Source organism: Hemibagrus wyckioides, linkage group LG06 (assembly GCF_019097595.1).
Source record: "Hemibagrus wyckioides isolate EC202008001 linkage group LG06, SWU_Hwy_1.0, whole genome shotgun sequence".
Lineage (NCBI taxonomy): Eukaryota > Metazoa > Chordata > Actinopteri > Siluriformes > Bagridae > Hemibagrus > Hemibagrus wyckioides.
In genome coordinates this window covers 32813861-32833563 of record NC_080715.1, presented here as the reverse complement: position 1 = coordinate 32833563, position 19703 = coordinate 32813861, and the positions used below count along the sequence as shown (strand labels likewise).

The following is a 19703-nucleotide window of genomic DNA, read 5'->3' as shown; positions in this document are numbered from 1 at the left end:
AAGTCATTTATAAATCACTATTAATCACATAGCTAGGGCTGCATGATACATCCTCAGATACACCAGCTCAGGATATGTCTTTATTCAGTGCTGTAAATTAGCATTAGACCTAAAAATGTGTGGAGTGTTAAACTTGCTACAGATATTCAAATTAATCTACAGTACATGAATTAATTAGACATTTTTTGTAGATTGTGTAGAGTATATGGCATTGATTAGTCTTTATTAATCATGCATTTGACTTTGAAGCTAATGTCATGACCATTTCAATGGGTCAGGCTCCAGAGTCCTGTTCTTAGATTATGCATTAGCTCAATTAAGATTGCATGCAAAATGGATATTTAGATAACATACTGCAATCTGCAAGGAATATGCAAGCAATAAGCCAGCTCAAGTCAGCCCACCTGCTACCAACATCCATGACACAAACACGAAGATCATACTTTTTTGTCATTCTGATGTTTGATGTGAACATCACGTGGAGCTCTTGATTTGTATCTGCATGATTTTTGGCATTGTGCTGCTTCCACATGACTGGCTGCTGAGATTGTACAAACACCAGTCTTTACAGTGGATGGTGAGTGTTTGTGTTGTTCATAGATTCTGTGATTTGAGGCTAATTATCTGAGCTATATAACTATTTGAGGTTAATAATGATTTCTATTAATGTTTTATTATAACCTTATAAATCTTAAGCCATTTTTGATTCATGTTTTTAATTATAATATCTAAATACAGTTTTCTTATTTTTTAAATTTTTTAAAAATCAACCTCACTGCTCTCTCTGTAGAGGAATTAGCATTAACCTTTAAAATGTAGTTGCTTCATACTAGAGAGGAGGTTCTATTCATCGTTTGATGATCACTAGAGGAGGTTTTGTTCCATGCTATTGCTTAAAGGTAGCATGGAACAGAGCAGGGTTCGATAAGTACCTTCATGTTTTTGTACTTGTTGGTAGTATTTTAAATCTGGAGAAGGCAGCTATAGGAAGCCAGTAGAGGAAAAGTAGCTGATGATGTGAGAGACTCTGGGGAGATTGTGGATGAACAGAGGAGTCTAATGGCATGCAAGAGCAGACCTAACCAGTCTCAGTGGCAGTAGGCCAAATCCTGAAACAACAAACGTCTGAAGAAGCATTTGAGTGGCTTCCATAGAGAGAAATATCAAGCTCTGTTGTAAAGGAGTGAGTTCAGATGTTTGCAGAGAATCATAGATCGGGTTGTTCAGACCAACACCAAGATTTGGAGTTCTCCAGTAAGATGACAAGACCTTTAAATGGGGAACTTCAGGTATAGATATCACATGTGAGCTCTGGCCAGTACATACGGTCTGTTCTTTTGCCTGTTGTTGTTTTCTGGCTCTGTGCTGCAAATAATTAAAGCAGCACATGTCATTACCAATGAGGAAGAATTTTCCTTTCATCGTTTTTTCTTTTCATCACCCTGAGAAACAAATGCAAATCAGCATTCTCCTCCACTGATGAAACAAATGTAGACGCAGAACAGCACAACACCGGACTAATCAGCATGGATCAGGAAACAGGGAAAGAGGAAAGAGAAACGCTACAAGGCAGGCAGTCATGAGATAGAAAGAAGAGGAAAAGACGTACAGGACTGGAGGCAGGTTAGAGGAAGAAGATGTGAAGAAGTACAATTAGCTGGACTGAGAAACTGATCGTTCTTTACTGAAGAAGGAACAGAAGTGGGAGCGGAAGACCTGAAGAAACTGAGAGGCACTAGAGCCAGAGCAAATGGGAGAGGAATGAGAGGAGTGGAGGAAAAGGATAAACTATGAGGTTAAAGATAATAGAAGATAAAGGAGAAAGATAAGATAACAGTAGATCACCATAACAGTGTGTGAGCTGCAAGGCACGGAAGATTAAATGTTTTTAAAGAAATAAAAGGAGGGCAATGATTCTGCCAGAGAGAAACATGGGATAGAAATGATGAAGAGGAGAAGTGTTTAAAAGCTGAGGGAAGTGGAGAAAAGGAAGACACTGAGTTGTCAGTAGGAGTAAAAGAAGATGAAAGGGCAGAAACGTAATCTCACACACAAACAGCTGGGAGAAGAAACGAGAGAATCCAACAGGAAGAAGCCTTCGCTCCTCAGAACACTCAGTTCTGGGAAAATATAATACCACAGTATCTGGAAAATTCATGCCTGGTGAACACGTTTCATGCTAGTGCAGTTTCTTACACATCTTTTACACTCTTGTGTGCCATACTACACAAATCTTCCATAACACAATCCCTCAAAGACTTACAGTTTCTATTTATTTTTACTTCCGTACTGTGCAAAATAAATTATGAACATTATTATTTTTTAAGATGAATATAACATACTGTTTTTGTTTTGGAATCCAGAGGAACCCCCTGTAGCATGGTGAAAACATGCACACACGGGCTCTGAGGTGGGGATTGAGCCTCCAATTGAGGAGGGGTGGAGATGATAGAACAATAAAATATTTTAACAAAAATGTATTGTGAGACATTTATTCACCTTTACACTTCATTGTATAGCCCCATGGTGGCTTAGTGGTTAGCACTGTTGCCTCACAGCAAGCTGGGTTCGAAGATGAATGAATGAATCTATAGCTCCCTGCATCACCCTCTGGTGTTCTATCAATCACAATATTTTTTATCAGTTCCTGTTTTATTCCAGTCCCTGTACTGTGAAAGAGTGTCATATTTTAGTAGACTATGTGCTGTATATTAAATGAAATAAACACCATAAATGCACACAGAAAATCTGCACATTCCCTACAATATTGTTTGGTTCATCACATTTCTTCTTGATCCTGGCTCCGAGTACTGACCACCCTGAACACCTTCTCCCGACATCTCTGATTAAACTCTACAGCTAATTGAACAGACTGAGCTGTGTTAAACCAGGTGAGTTCAGGGGAGGTGATCCTCCAGAACCAGGATTAATAAACACTATTAACTGAATTTAGCAGGAATTTCTGTCTGCAGAATGTAGGTTTATGGTATTTATTTTATTAAATATACACCGTACAAAACACAGAAGAATGACAGAAATTCCCCGTGGTTTTGTTCAGAAGGCTTATTTTCAACACTGTTATTACCACATACCAGCAGCTGCTTCTCAGATTACTGTTATTACATGTAAAGGATAAGTTGACTTGTAGACTTGATCATATTTGAATGTCCTAGAAAATACACACACACAGTTTATTAGAATCAGCTCTCAAATACTGCACTGGAAACTGTAATGTAGCTCAGTATAGCATTAAAATACCATCTGCTGATGCACCTTTTAAAGCTTTAATGTAAATGTGTATTAAAGATAGCAAGATGTACAGGATAAATATTACATACACTCAGCTTCACAACTGACCATTCACCAGCCAATCATGTGGCAGCAGCACAATAAATAATATCATACAGATACAGGTCAGGGACATTTCTTCACATCAAACATCCGAATGAAGAAAAAGCCTAATCTCTGTGACTTTAAGCACGGCATGGATGTTAGTACTAAATGGGCTGGTTTGAGTTTTTTTTTTTTTGTTGATCTCCTGTGATTTTCATACTAAACAGGCTGAATGATGCAAATAAATAAATAAATAGATAGATAGATAGATAGATAGATAGATAGATAGATAGATAGATAGATAGATAGATAGATAGATAGATAGATAGATAGATAAATAAATAAATAAATAAAATAGCAGTTCTGTGTGTGGAAACACCTCTGTTGATAAGAGATATCAGAAGATAATGGTCAGATTGGTCTGAGCTGACAGGAAGATAGCAACAGCTCAAATAATCACTCTTTACATATGTGGTGAGCAGAAAAGCATCTCAGCACGCACAAATCATTGACCCTTAGGTGGATGAGCTACAGCAGCCAAAGACCACTGTGTGCTCCACTCCTTTTAGAACTGAACAGGTATCTGAGGCTACAATGACCAGCTGAAGACGGGAAAAAGACCAACTGAATTGTATTTTATCTTCAGATGTATAGTTTGGGTGAATCTGCTGCTTTATTGAATTTTGCTGATTGGCTAATTAGGTAACTGCATGCACAGAAGTGTTCCTAATAAAGTGGCTAGTGAGTGTAGATTTATACAGATATATCTGGAATATTACAGCTGTAACGTTGATCATTGATGAAGATTCACCCCAGTATAGCCACAATAATAATGAGGAGAAATATGGACCTTTCCCATTATGACAGAGCACTGGGGTTCCTGGGAGTCCAGTTGCGTGACCATGAGCGCAGAAGTGAGGGTTTACATGATCGGAGGTACAGGATGAAGAGCTCGTGTTTCGCAGAGGAGGCGGCGCTCGCGGGGAGGAAGAGGAGGAGATGGAGGAGGAATGCAGCGGATTCTGATGCAGCTCCTGTACAGTTTAAACATGGACAACTGGCTGAGTGTGTGTGTGCTGCTGGGACTTCAGGTCGCCTGCTGCCCCGCGTATGACGGTAAGAGACATCACCCTCCCTCGTGTCCCGTCCAGAAGTTTGGGTTTTTTTTTTAGCTCTCGGACCTGCAGCGCTTTCATTCGCGTTCCTGCATGATTGTGGAAACTGACCTAAACTCTGCTGCTGTAGGAGAGTGTGAGGAAGGTTTATAATCCTCGAGGTCTACCGTGTGTGGTCAGAGGTTGAACGTGTTGTGAGTGTGTTTACGTGGACGGTTTTTGGAGGTAGAGGTGAGGTGGGGCTACGCGTCACATCGCCAGCTAGTAGTGTCCAGGAGGCTGAAACACTGTCCCCATTCATCCCGCTGATCCCATGTGAAAGTCAGCGGCTCTGATGTCCGCTCACTGAGACTGAGACACTTTCACACCGTGCTCACATTAAGCGGACAAATAAATTAATGAAAAGATAAACAGGTCACTTAGACGAAATGGAAGTGGACATGACAGAGCCAACACGTTTCCTCATCTTAATGGGCATCGGTGGTCCGAGCCAGGGGTTACACTTGGATTTAGGATCTGGAGAGGTTTCCTTCTCTCTTGGATGCCAGCAGCTTGGGGCCAGTGCAGATCGAAATGACTTGAAATTATAGAGGATTTTCATCACTGATCATGGAAATGTGATCACGACAAGCTGGGGTTTCTGTCATAAAGGCAAAAAGGCAGCCTGGTTTTACCCAAACTGACCACGAGTGCCTATAATCATGCAGCTCACTGTACATATCATACACATAACAACTGTCTTCTAGCACTGTCCACATGAAAGACTTTTTTCTGGGACGCAGTGTGTATTACACTATTATTATTATTAGTAGTAGTAGTAGTATTAGTAGTAGTAGTAGTAGTAGTAGTAGTAGAGGTACTAAAACATTACATACTGCTCTGATTTACATTTCAGTTGTTCAGAGTCCACTTGTATGCGTTTCCCCGGCACGTTTAGCCCCGGTCCCAGTGAATCTTGACGTGGTGGTTTAAAAAGTTTTGGTCAGAATGCCAAATTAGGACTTGCAGGAGCAAAATCCTGAAGTGCAGACAGATCATGTTGCAAAAATGTTCCCTGTGAGTTTGCTGGGAGAAGTAAGTACACATGCATGATGCATATAAAAGTAAATGCCTTGCAGTCTGACTTGAGTCATTAATGCAATGCAGTGCCCTCGAGGGATTCCTGTGGAAAATCTGTGTAAATATGGGAACCACGCATGAGGCCACATTAGCCGTAGTAGTGAGTGTATGTACAGTATGTGTGTATGTGTGTGTGTGTGTGTGAACCTTTACTTATCAAGAATTCACTGTCTTGCAGATGTTTAAGTGTGTGTGTATCACAGGCGGGTTGTGTGTGTTCTGTGAGTGTAGTAGTGATAGGTCAAACTGTTCAGTATGTATGGTAGATCTCACACAGGTTGCAACATGAATCTACGTTCCAGGACTCAGATTTGCATTGATAGAATAAACACAACCTGCCAAATCCCTGGTTCTGTCATTTCTGAGTGTTGTATGGTTTACTTTACCGCCTGTGTGTATGCTGCAGTAGCATGCTCGTACCATGTGTAACATTACTGCTAAAGTGTCTTCAAAGCAGTGTCCTGTGTCCTGATGTGTCTCCTGCGTCCACTGACAGCTTAAATAAACATCGTCCATGGATCTGATTCTAGCATTTTACGACCTGCTTTGAAATGTAGTGACAGTAAAGTGGGTGTAAGTGTGTTTTTAGCTGTCACAGCATTCTGTAAGACGATGTAGTTCTCTGTCACATCAAAGAGATGGCAAGAGGAGCAAACTGCAGACTGATCCAGCAAAGCTGCCGCCAGTGGAAAACTGCTGTGTGTGTGAGAGAGAGAAGAGTTGCACAATATTCTGCTGAGCTCAACAGATGAACTCATCTGCCAAGAGGACCATGGAGCACTCAAACACACACACACACACACACAGAACAGACTGCAAAAAGCTTTTCCAAGAATGCTGGGATGTTAATCTGAAGGTAGATCCTTACAAAATGAGGATTTCCAAGAAATGTTGAAGGTTGTGTGTGTGTGTGTGTGTGTGTATGTGTGTGTGTGTGTGTCTGTGTGTACGCTTGAGTGCTCCATGGTCCTCTTGGCAGATGAGTTCTGTTGAGCTGCTTAGACTCATGAGGTTCTGTGACTGAACATTGATGTTATTCTCTGCATACAGAGAGATGAGCTGTGGTTAACTGGGGTTGTCAGGAAGAGTTATGTATGGGGTAATGGGTAGTTTAGTTTAGTTTAGTTTAAACGTAAAGGTTCACTTCAGTCAGGATAACATGTTTTTAGCCTGCAGTAAGTATGCACCACTGATCTAAAAGGAATAGACCACAGAAAGCTGTTTGCATTGGAGTGTAGTTGTGTTTATCCTGAGCTATGTTAATGGCAGAGAAAATGACATGCTGACTGTAATAGCATGAGGTGACATGGTGGTGCAGCGGGGAGCGTTGCTGCCTCCAGGGGATTGGGTTTGATACTGAATTCAGGTTGTGTGTTTGTGCAGTTTCTGTGCATGTTCTCCCTGTATCGTTGGGTTTCCTCCAGGTTCTCCCATTAGATGGGCTCAATACAGTAAATTGCAGCAAATTGCAGTAAAATGTGTGAATGAGTGTGTGAATGAGTGTGTGAATGTGTGTGTGAATGAGTGTGTGAATGTGTGTGCATGTCGCTTTGTGATGGATTAGCGTCCCATCCGGGGGTGTGTTTACGCCCAGTGTCCCTGGAATATGCTCTGGATCCTCCACGACTCTGACCAGCAGTATCTGTGAGTTATTAAGAGCGTGAAAGATTTCTCCTAATGTTTCCCTCAACATGAAAAAGACTTTGCAGTTTAGCGTTTCTTCATAATCTGATCTCTAGGTCTAGTCCAGCTTCTTAACCAGTTCAGTTCCAGTACCTGTTGAACTGCACACTGGGCTGCATGATAAGAACTAAAGGCTAAAATGATAAATATTGTGTCCCATCTTTTGCCCTGAGTCCCCTCCAGGTTCCCTGCGACCCTGTGAGGGATAGGTGCCACAGAAAATGAATGGCTGGAGACTTATTTAGCATTCTTACCTACACTATATTGCCAAAAGTTTTGGGACGTCTGCTTTTACATGCACATGAATGTAATATGAAGTTGTCCCGCCCTTTGCAGCTATAACAGCTTCAACTCTTTTGGGAAGGCTTTCCACAAGGTTTAGGAGTGTGTTTATGGGAATTTTTGACCGTTCCTCTAGAAGCACATTTGTGAGGTCAGGCACTGATGTTGGACGAGAAGGTCTGGCTCACAGTCTCCGCTCTAATTCATCCCGAAGGTGTTGAGGACTCTGTGCAGGCCAGTCAAGTTCCTCCACACCAAACTCTCTCATCCATGCCTTTATGGACCTTGCTAAATGAATAAAATGTATGCTTTGTTGTGCTTCAATAAAAAAAAAATCAGGTTGTGTTAAATCACCCTTTTTCATATTTTCGTATCACAGTACATCTCCTTATGGCTTATTCCTTAGCTGTATAAATGATCAATCTTTAAAACAAAATAAAAAACTTTTGTTTCATTACTAATGTTTTTTAAAGAAGTAAAAGCACATTTTTGGGTATCTACTAAAGTAACTGTTAAATATCTATAAATATTATCTGTAGAGCATTTTGCCCATCACTCCTTAAAGACCCACAGCAGCTTACAATCTAATATTCAAATACAAATGGCCAACAAATGGTCAGCAAGTTGAGATTGCCATTACAATATATAGAGAAGAAAAAGTAAAGTGTGATCCTGGTCCCTTCTCCTGCAGTTCAGTGTATTTCCTGCAGGGCTCGTTGTAGGCTTTCGTGTCTTTCAGAAGCTCTCAGCTTTCCTGCTTTGAAAAACAAAGGAGAGAACCTCAGGACTGGAGTCCAATTTTTCGTTTGATTTTATTTTGCCTTAAAGCTGAAATTAGAAATAGTTGAACACGCCTGGACAGACGTCTGGCAGCCTGGATAAGCTTGTGTAGCTTCTGCATTCATGTCACACACTCAGTGTTTAAGGGTCTGATAGACGCGCTGCTTTATAAACAAAATGATCATATCAGGGTACAGAGAAAAACTTTACAAATCTCATTTACCAGCATGATAAATACAGTATGTGGTTAATAGGCGCCGGTTTCACTTTTTTGGATTTGAATTGTATTTCATTTCTTGTAAAATGTTAAATCACATGTCAAAGTGCGTCATATCAGTGTCCCTCTTCAAATTTGGAGCTGGTAATAAAATTATATTATAGAGGTACAGGAAGATGCAGAGTAGACCCTCTGTTGTGCTTGAAATTTGTGTAACTTTTTAATATATTTGTGTGTGTGTGTATGTGTGTGTGTGTGTGTGTAAAGTAGAATGCAGGAGTATAGAGGTTTAGTGTTTGTCCTTATCATTGTTTTCCAGCGTACCATTTTTGTTCATATTTACAAGCACACACTGTTGAAAGACGTTATGTTTGTAAGTGAATATATTCATAACCAGAGTCTGGAGATTAATCTCCCCTCACTGTAAGGTCACTGTAAGGTCACTAGCAGAAAGCACATGCATGTTAGTCACTAAACACTGCATTGCTGTGTGAAGTTCGCAGGCCAGTTGGAGCAACTAGCGGTTTGTGCTTTAAAGAAATTGCCCACAGTGCAGGAATCAGAGATTAAAGTGCAGCTCAGTGTAATCTCTGTGATTCCGTCCACGGCAATTCAGACTGTCCTTGGCTCTCTTCTGCTGTCTTGTGTTCCAGGGTCAGGCTACTGGTCTTACACTGATGACGAGGATGTAAGATACACAGGTGAACACACACACACACACACACAAACACATGCTCACACATGCACTCTCTCACACACTCACATGCACACGTACACTCACACATACATACACACACACACGCACACACACACTCTTATACCTTCAGCAGACTGTCTGGCTGCATCACCTGGTCTGTGATTAGTTTTCATCCTCCTCATTGTCTTCATCAACCTAAAGTGTGTTTTTGTTGTGCTCTTTTACTCATTCTTCTGTCCTTCTCTTTGGCTAATCCTCCTTTACTCATTACTTTTCCTTTTCGCTTTTATCCACGGCCACTCCGAAGGCAAACAGTGAGTCGAGGTAAGGATGTTTTTGGGTCGTTTGAGGATGACCACGATGGGGTAGGTTGTTTTAACCGTATGTGTGTGACCTTTTTGGTGTTTGTGGGTACAAATACTATTATGTCTCGTGTAGGTGTGCCATGGTGTGCTCCAGTCAAAGTAAACCACGGGCATGTGAGCTGCCAAACGCCACGTGGTGAACATTATAAGAATGTTTTGGGAACGCGCTGTAAGATCCACTGCAAGAGAGGCTATGAGCTCCATGGCAGCAGTGAGATACTCTGCATGGCCAGCAAACAGTGGTCAGGAAAATACACCTGCAGAGGTCAGCCTCAGACAGACACATACACTACATACTGGATGGTACATCTGACACAGATTTAATAACACACACAACCAACTATCATGTAAACTATGAATGATCACATTTTCACCCCTGTAATTTAAATGAAGAAGAGGATGTTAGTCTCAAGGCACAAGTGTGTGTATGATTTTCATGTACAACAGACACACATTGAACATTTACCATAAACACACATACACACACTGAACAGACATCAGCACTCGCGTACCTAAACCGAATGTGTTTTTGCAGAGGTCCGCTGTCCACCACTGGCCATGCCATCTAATGGAGGGTTTAAGTGTTCAGATGGTTTCTACTACAACTCCAACTGCCAGTACTTCTGTTCACCAGGATACACACAACGTGGAGACCGCAGGGTCACTTGCCAAAGCAGCAAGTCCTGGAGCGGTGGCCAGAGTGTGTGTCTAGGTGTGTAAAATGATAATGACCCAAACTCTAACGATCTATACACTTTGGGAAATGAAGCTACGACTGCCATCAGTTGTTAAGGTGCTTGTTTTCACAGATCTGGATCCTCCAGTCATTAAATGTCCAAATGTGAAGGAGAAGACTGCTGATCCAGGAAAAGTGACCGCAAAAGTGACCTGGGATACACCGGAGGGCACAGACACAGCAGATGGCATACTCACAGAGTTCGTTTCAGACACACACACACACGGTCCATATTGTATAATTCTGTTTCTTTGGTAAAGAATAAATCTCGCTTCAGGACTTTCCCTTGACCGGTGCAGGCTTTCGTCCTGTTTTCTCCTGAACTTAGTCACTTACCGATTCCTGTAGCTATCACCTTTCACATGACACATGTCACAGATCATATGCTTCTTCTTAGACGGGTGAAGCCAGACACCTGAACCTGTCAAACTGCAGCTCATGTATCAGTACATGGCACCGTATTACACCTGAAGAAACACACCCTGCCCTTATACACACACACACACACACACAAGCACAAAGACCCCCACAACTGGACAATGATGGTCTGATTTTTTTCTTTTTTGTACTCCTTCTGGTTCTGTTTTCTTGTCTTCTGCACCACACAGGAGCTTTAGTGTCACTGACTTGTGTTCTTGTGGTTTATCTAGCTAGACGTGCATACATGCCACAACACTATTCCTTTTCTTAGATCTCTTGTGCATTATACACAATCCACAGCTAAACATCAAACTGGTTTAGATCCTGTGTGATTAAGTACAAAGCCAAAACAGAAGAAATAACAGGCTGCACTTTATTCTGAAGACATGCGGAGTAGTATGTGCTTAATTACAGCTCTTGTGGTTCAGTAAAGTCCCATGTAACCATAAAGGTTTTTGTCTTTTACAGTGTAATACTAAAGGGGAAGCCTCCAGGAACATACTTTACAGAGGGAAACCATAAACAATCATACACTGTATTCGACCGGGCTGGAAACAAAGCTACCTGCAAATTCAACATCAGAGTAAAAGGTGAATAATACACAACTATTGCACCTCTGGGGTTAGGGTTTCAGGGGTAAAGGTATTCCAGTTTCCTCTCCCAGTCCAAAGACATGTTTTGTAGACTGAAATAACTGTGATTGTGCTCTGCGATGTACTGGCACCACGTTCATCCTACATTGATGTATCTGAACTCCATTTGATATTGTGATTTGTTATCAGCACCCAGTCCTTTTCTTTTCCCGTTCATCCCATTACAGTGCGTCGCTGCACTCCTCTCTCAGTGCCTGAAAATGGATGGATAAAGTGTGACAGTGCAGGTGATAATTATGGGGCAACTTGTGATTTCCGCTGTCTGGGAGGATATGAGCTGAGAGGAAGTGCTGCCCGAGTTTGCCAGTTCAACATGGAGTGGTCTGGCCAGGAAACTAGCTGTGCAGGTATGTAGAGAAACATCGAACATCTACCAAAGCTAAATGGGAGTTTGGATTCTGTATAACATACTTACAAATAAACCTTTTTAATGCGATGGTCATTCGTCTACTTCGAGATGATGGTGAGAAGAAAAGCATCTCAGAATGCACAACACATTGATGGACAGAATAGAAAAGCTGCACTGGGTACAGACTGACCAAAACTAGACAGGTGAAGACTGGAAAAATGCAGCCTGGTCTGATAAGTCTGGATTTCTGCCGAGGCTCACAGATGGTAGGGTCAGGATTTGGCACCAGCAGCATGAATCCATGACCCCAGCCTTGTATAACAGTACAGGCTGGTGGAGGTGCTGTAATGGTGTGTTCTTAGCACACTTCTGACATAAAAAGGGAGTGTGACCCTGAAAAGTACAGAATACACTGCAAATGTTGGTGTTTAGTGGAAACTTGGAATGGGATTATACCAGCATAGCTGGAGAGTTTCCCAGCAATCTTATATGTTCTAAAATGATTTACTTTCAACATCCTAAACATGGAGCATGTAGGTCAATTACTTAATTGCTGTAAAAGCTGTCTTGCTGTTTTATACCCATCCCACCAGTTGTGGAAATAGAGATGTTATTTTGGATAAAGCTTCCTCATTGTTTTTCTCCTAGCACTTTTTATTGTACCCTTTCCATTTCACTTCATGTTTATCAGCTTTATTCCACTAGCTTAAGGTGCTAATAAGTAAAGGGTTACTGTTCTCTGTAACTAATGTTGTCTAGAGGCTAGATTTACACTTCACTGTTTTGCTCAAGGGCGCAATCTCTGACTCCCTGAAAATTCCACCCACATTATTTACCAGTCTAGTCCTCCATTATACACTCATCCACATCTGCCAAAATCCCCAGGACTGCATTGTCTACTTTTCTGCTTCTGTTAGTCATCTCAGTGAAAGAGCACATTTTAATAGAAGTGCCTGATAACTGTGGGCTGTCAGGTTTTCTAAAGAGAAGACTGCGTAGAAAAAAACGTACTGGTCAGAACATGTGCTGCTGAGCATCAGAAAGACACGTACCAGAAAATGGAGAGAAAATGATTACAATTTTTTGAAATTCTGACAGAAGATTCAGGATGTTCACACGTTAAGCAGCAAGCCGCGTAATGCTGCACATCCTGCCTCATCATGTACCGCATTACATAATAATAGAGGATATTACACAATAGACATATTACACAATGACACGCAACAACACAACGGCAACAAGGACTCCGTTGTTCACTTATCATTCTCCTTCCTTGATATTAATTTCAGCCATGAGCATTAATGTTGGAGTACGAACTGCTGCTCAACTCCTGGACCAGTTCTACGAGAAACGCCGTCTGCTTATAATCTCCACCCCCACAGCGGCCAACCATTACTACAGATTCCAAATGACTAATTTACAGGTGATCCATCTTCCTCTTCATGCCTGTGTCGTGACTGAAATATACTACCTAACTACTGAATGTTTATGAGATCTACTGTGTGAATATGTGTTTCAGCAATCACAGTGTGGCTTGGACTTAAGACACGTGACTGTGATTGAACTAGTGGGAAGGTATCCAGCTCAAATAGGACGCATTAGATACCACATCATCCCTCCAGGACTGGCCCTACAGCTCAGGTATACTCTAACCTCACAATAAATAACTAAATATCATGAACAGCTGACCCAAGGTAGCAGAAAAATAATCCATGTTCTGGCAAATATGCCTCAAAGTCCTGTACACAATATTGAGATCTCACAAAAGATGGCACAGTTGGTCTGAATCGGTCACTTCCACACCAAGACCCAGGACCGGTCTCATCAGAGAGAAGGGCTTTTTGCTTGAGTAGTTTACTTTCAAATACGGTTGCTTCTGAACTATGGTTCAGCAACTTGATAGAGTATGCAACTTTTATGCATGCAGATTTGCAAAATGGTAGTTACTAGGCCCAAGCTTTGTTTAAAAAAATATTTTTTGGTACCAGCACTCCACTGGTGATGATCAGCAGTCTTTGTATGCCATTTTATTGTGCAGGAATATCCTCAAACGAGGAGCTGTATTCGTATAAAAATTTTACACACCACTTCTCAGCATTTTTTGTCATGCTCTCAGTGCACATCCTCACAAAGGTGAGCAACTTACAGTGCTCCTGCCCTATGAGTATTGTTATATACACCAGTAAGGTCTTCTGTTTCCTCTGCTGACCGCATCAACGCTTTCCTGCTCTAAAGAAGCTTACACCACAAGGTAAAAAAAACAAGTTGATCCTATCACATTACACGGCATGCAGCACAGAGAGATTATATCTGCTCTACTTGATATAATAAAGTATTACACCACAAATGGAGGTAAGAGGTTTTCTGGATTGTTCTCAGGTTCGAAAACAGCTTTTGCATTTCATCACATGTTCCCAATCATGAGGCTGGCAAAAACTGTAAGTGAGGAAACAGCCTGAAACTCTTTTGTGTGGCAGCAGCTCATTTGCCCCTGGTACTCGCTTTGGTGCTTTGGAGTTCTCCTGAAATTTAATCTGATGTATTCAGCAGTTCTGGTCCATTCATTTGACTGGAGAAGTGGCATTCCAAGAAATCTAATATATTGTGCAACAGCACTGGTACATTTCACTGTTTGCGACACTCCACTTGTCCTTGTTCACAAGATATAATTACCATTACAGCAATAATTTTAGTGCTTTAGAAACCGTTTCTAGACTTACTTTGGTCAGTCCATCGGTCTGTGCACCATTGAGCAGTGTGTGTATGTGGGTGTGTGTTGTACAGAATGCTGCTGCAGGTGTCTCAGAACTCATTTAATCTGGTGCTGCTGGACAAACAGGGAGTGGACAAACAGCGCTTCACATACCCGGTTACAGCAGCAGAGATCTTCACCATTATTGACACCTTCCCTCTGCGCACTGAAGAGGCCCTTCTGCAGAAAGAAGCAGGTCATGGCTGCTAGACAACTAAACAACGCACACACACACACACACATACACAGAGCCATAAATGCATGAGTGAGTTTTTTTTATACATATTTGTGATTTTTAAGATGCTCTAGTATTGTTTGTGTCAATCTATATATTATTGTGTCAATATTTATATTATTCTGTCCTAATATATAGTTTGACCTCCTCATTCACCCCAATTTAAATTGTTTACTTACCTTTAAGAAATAAAAATGCTCACTTTAATGTCTCTGAAAGGTCAGATTTCATCGTGTGATATTACTGTATGCTTGGTGATATTTCTAGCATTTTTCTCTTTGGAACAATGTGCTTTTATTTATAGAGTCTCTGCTCTGTACAGCTCATGCAGATCACACACTCTGCACTGAGCTGCATATCTCTGCTGGACTCTGCATAAAAGTTAATAAATAAATTTATTTTAAAAATATTATCTTGCACATGTACATGTCTACTCATTGCATGTGTGTTTCATTATTCCTAAATGATTACTCTTAAATGTTATTAAAAGAAAATCTGCCTGAAAATCTTTTGGCATAGGATGAGACTGTTGTGTGTGAAATTCCCAGGAGAAACCAGCAGATCTGGCACCAACAGCCAAGTCGCAGGTCAGGTAGATGATTTTATGTATTGGACAGCTACCACATGACTGGCCGATAGGATAACTACGTAATTCTAAGTGTTCCTAATAAATTGGACAGTAAGCGTATAAGGAAATGCCGCTCAAGAGCCCAGAAGCGCTCAAAGTGTCTCCAGTTGAATAAATGATGCTTATAGCATAGTGAGTTTTGGTGCATCTGATTCAGGGGTTAAATACACAAACACAAAAAATACATTAAAAAAATACATAAAAAACACGCAAATAATAAAACAAAAAATACATTAAAAAAAATACATAAAAAAACACGCAAATAGATAAACAAACAAAAAATAAAGTTCCTATAATTTATGAATTAAATAAATGTTTTGTCAGTCCTGTGTTTTCCAGTGTTTCCAGTCCATAGTGATAGGGTTCAAATTAAAACAACAACACTCTGTATAGGTCATGCACATGTCTGGTCTAAATGTACGTATGAAAACAGACCAGTAAGTAGATACAGATAGAGATGACGGTGTTATGTTCCTTCTATGCTCAGTGCTCTACATTCACACATACACTATTTTACCAAAACTTTTGGGACATACATCCAAATCATTGAATTCAAGTGCTGTTTTTCAGGGGTTGTGCTCGACCCACCTTCGGGATGAATTAGAGCGGAGACTGCGAGCCAGACCTTCTCATCCAACATCAGTGCCTGACCTCACAAATGCGCTTCTAGAGGAATGGTCAAAAATTCCCATAAACACACTCCTAAACCTTGTGGAAAACCTTCCCAGAAGAGTTGAAGCTGTTATAGCTGCAAAGGGCGGGACAACTCCATATTATATTCATGTGCTTGTAAAGGCAGATGTCCCTAAACTTTTGGCCTGGCTCACAGTCTCCACTCTAATTCATCTCAAAGGTGTTCTATGGAGTTGAGGTCAGGACTTCTATGGGGTTGAGGTCAGGACCTGACTGAGGTCAGGTGCAGGCTAGTCAAGTTTCTCCACACCAAACTCACTCATCCATGTCTTTATGGACCTTGTTTTGTGCACTGGTGTGCAGTCATGTTGGAACAATAAGGGGTCATCCCCAAACTGTTCCCACAAAGTTGCAAATTGTCCAAAATCTCTTGGTATGAATCTGAAGCATTAAGCCTTTCACTGGAACTAAGGGGCCGAGCCCAACACCTGAAAAACAATGGTTTGGAGGGGTGTCCCAAAACTTTTGGCAATATAGAGTAACTGTACAGAAAAATATCAGAATAATAATGTTTATAATCCACACAATTCAATACACTACACATATGTTCATGTAACAGACCTTCAGTGTTACCAGACACCAGATGTTTGGTGACTAACTCTTATTAGCAACTTAAATCAAGCAAGATGTGCTTTAAACTGGTCAGGCGCTGGACCGTTTTAATCTTTGAAGGCAAACATCAGTGTTTTAAATCAGATACTGGCAGCTACAGGATGCAACTGGAGGGAAGATTGCAATGAGGTAATGTTGAAGCACTTGGGGAAGATGAAAACCAGTGGTCAGGACCAGATGCAGAGATCTGTTTGTGCACAGAGGCAAACTAGCCAGGAGAGAGTTGCAGTAATGATATGGGATTGAATGACCACTTGAGTTATCTCTGTGGATTGAAATGGTTGGATCTTCGTATTGTTGTAAAGGAGAAATGTGCATGAGCGGGTCGAGGTAGTGATGTGAGGTGAGACTGCCGGTGGTCCAGGATTAGCCCCAGGTTGTGTACAGTAACAGATGATGAGTTGTGTATTCTGAAGGTATGATGAATATTCTCAGTTTAATTATAGCTCTTGTGTTTCAATGTAAAGTCTAATATACACATAAACATGTTTGTGCTTTACAGTGTAACACTAAAGGGGATGCCTCATACAATCGCACAACAACCGTACACTGTATTTACTGAAACAAAGCTACCTGTAAATTCAACATCAGAGTAAAAGGTAAATAATAGATGAGCATATTTAGTATCTTCTTCCCCCTATAAGACACATCTCCAAACTCTACACTAGATAATAAAAGTCAGGGTCCAGCTGTGAGCTCTGGAGGTCTACATCTATTTGGACTCGGTCAGAAGTCTCAGGTCATGGTTTCAGTACTTTACTGCATTCATGATGTACGTGCAACAGATTACCAACCCAAGCCCTGGTGTACTCCTAATGTATACACAGGGTAGATATGTGGTGCTTGAAAACAAAGCATTTTAATGAGCTACGACCTTTGAAGCATAAAATAATGGAATCATATTCATCAAACCATTACAGTCACATGAAAATATATTTGAACTACATTTGATTTTACGATTCTATATAAAATGGTCCACATGTTAAGCCAGGAAAGTCTATACCTAACATCTACTGCTGCTAAATGGTGGTATGTATGATTTATTTACATTTCTTTCTTTAATAACAAATGGTCTTTTATCTATTTTGAATTACGTATATTATTTACTAGAATATTGTTTTACATTTTCATTCAATTCAGTTTTGACTTTTATTTTATTTATTTATTTTTTTTAATTTTATTTTATTTTGCATTTGCTACTAAAATAGCAGCTACACAGCTCTTACACAGTAGCACTTTATTTACATTTACAACAGCCTTTCTGCATACTCCCAAATCTTACTGTCCATGGGCAGTCTCTCACTGCCCAAATCAGGATGCTCTGGTTTAGCGGTGTGCACGACAATATCCAGATCACTGGACACCCAAATGGACTTTCCACTGATTTGAGTGACAGTGTGCACAGATGCCTGCATGACCTTCCTGTGGTCAACAACCGTCTTGCTTTGGATCTTGGACCACGACTTTAAGGGCTCCTAGTTGACACCAGGTACCTGCTTCCATTGAGAAGAGGTTATGCTCCCTCTGCCTTAGAGAAGAGAAAGGCCCAAAAGATGAAGGCCACCACATTAGGGTGAATTTTCTGAAGCTCTGACATGCAGGATAAGTGTTAATATGGCATGATGATTTCATCTGCAGCAGTCTAAATCACATTTTTGGACATTTTCTGCCTGTTCATGTGGATACAATCGTTTATCATGAGCTTTAACCCACAGTAGTGCACTTCCCCTGAGTGCAGCTTATACACATACACCTTCAGATGGCTCTACAGAGTGATGGATTGGTCAGGGAATGAGCTCCAGGATGTCATCTTCCCCTAGCTGTGCAAGACCTTCTCAAGGCTTGTGCTCCACACGAGAAGCTTGTATGTCTCGACATTCTGCACAAACTGGAGAACATTATCATATCCTCCATGCAAGCAAGAAATGCATAGCATGAAGTCCATGTGAAAGAATTCCTGAGCAGGAAAATGAGCAGGACTTAGCATAGCATAGTTCTTGAATTCTGTGCAATATGGCAAGGAGCAGTGGCTGGGGATAAAGGCACATAGAAAAAAATACTCAGTACTTCCTGTTCCTGCTACAGAATATCTACTTTTTTACACTTAACTCTAATGTGACTGACATTTAGTATTAGTGACGAAGAAGACTCAAGTTCCAGGGATCACTACTGTGACCTGAAGCGAGTGACCGAAGCAGATATTTAACCTTTAAACAGCATTAGTTACAGGTAATATTACACATTTGCTAACAGCACATTAAGCTGGAGGACAAAATCTAGCTAATAAACATGAAGCAAAAATAGATGAGGTCAAATAATAAAGTAAATTCAGTGTGTGAGAAAAGAAAGAATGAGAGGAATTTGAAGAAAATAACTATTTCAATCTGACAAAATATCTCAGTAATGAAATGAAATGAGTGTGAGAGGGAAAGTTTTCTAACAGCTAAGAAACTAGGCTATAACTAGAAAAAAATTTAAAAAAAAAAAAAAAAGGAATAAATAATTTTTGGAAGAAGGATTTTATAATAATATAAAGTATTAGTACTCTTTAATTGAATTTTATTCATTTATTTAATTTGATATTCTGTGTATGTACAATAGATTTCTAAAATTTGTAGTTTCTTAAAATTAAAGGGAAGAAACGTATAAATAAAAAGAAATATATCATGGATTTAAATGGAATAGGACACTAGTAGAACGTGTAGCTGCTGTATGAAGTCTGAGTTGTTATCATCACATGACCACGTAATGACCACACATTTAGTTTCATTTAACAATACAGCTTCAGCCTCATTAACCACACATCCTTTTATTTATGCTTTATTTATTTATTTATTTATTTGTTTGTTTGTTTGTTTATTTATTTATTTATTTATTTATAGTGCTCTGATGGTTACTCACTGTACACCAAGATTACTAAAGTTCTGAATGTCATTTAATGACACATTAATGTCAGGAAGTTGTATTGTACACTTTTAATACTTTATTATGATTGGTCAGATAAATAAAATAATGGCATTTGTAAAGGCCTTTC

The 19703-nt window shown here is 40.3% G+C and overlaps 1 protein-coding gene across 1 annotated transcript; it reads left to right on the top strand.

Moving 5' to 3' along the window:
- The first annotated feature begins 4319 nt into the window (after positions 1–4319).
- On the top strand, positions 4320–15145 carry srpx (sushi-repeat containing protein X-linked). The gene is made up of 10 exons (XM_058392595.1): positions 4320–4449; positions 9183–9230; positions 9665–9856; positions 10127–10303; positions 10401–10527; positions 11216–11337; positions 11568–11747; positions 13039–13172; positions 13269–13390; positions 14534–15145. The coding sequence occupies exons 1-10, from the start codon at positions 4344–4346 to the stop codon at positions 14709–14711; spliced, it is 1386 nt and encodes a 461-aa protein (XP_058248578.1). The 5' UTR covers positions 4320–4343; the 3' UTR covers positions 14712–15145.
- Positions 15146–19703: the final 4558 nt, after the last annotated feature.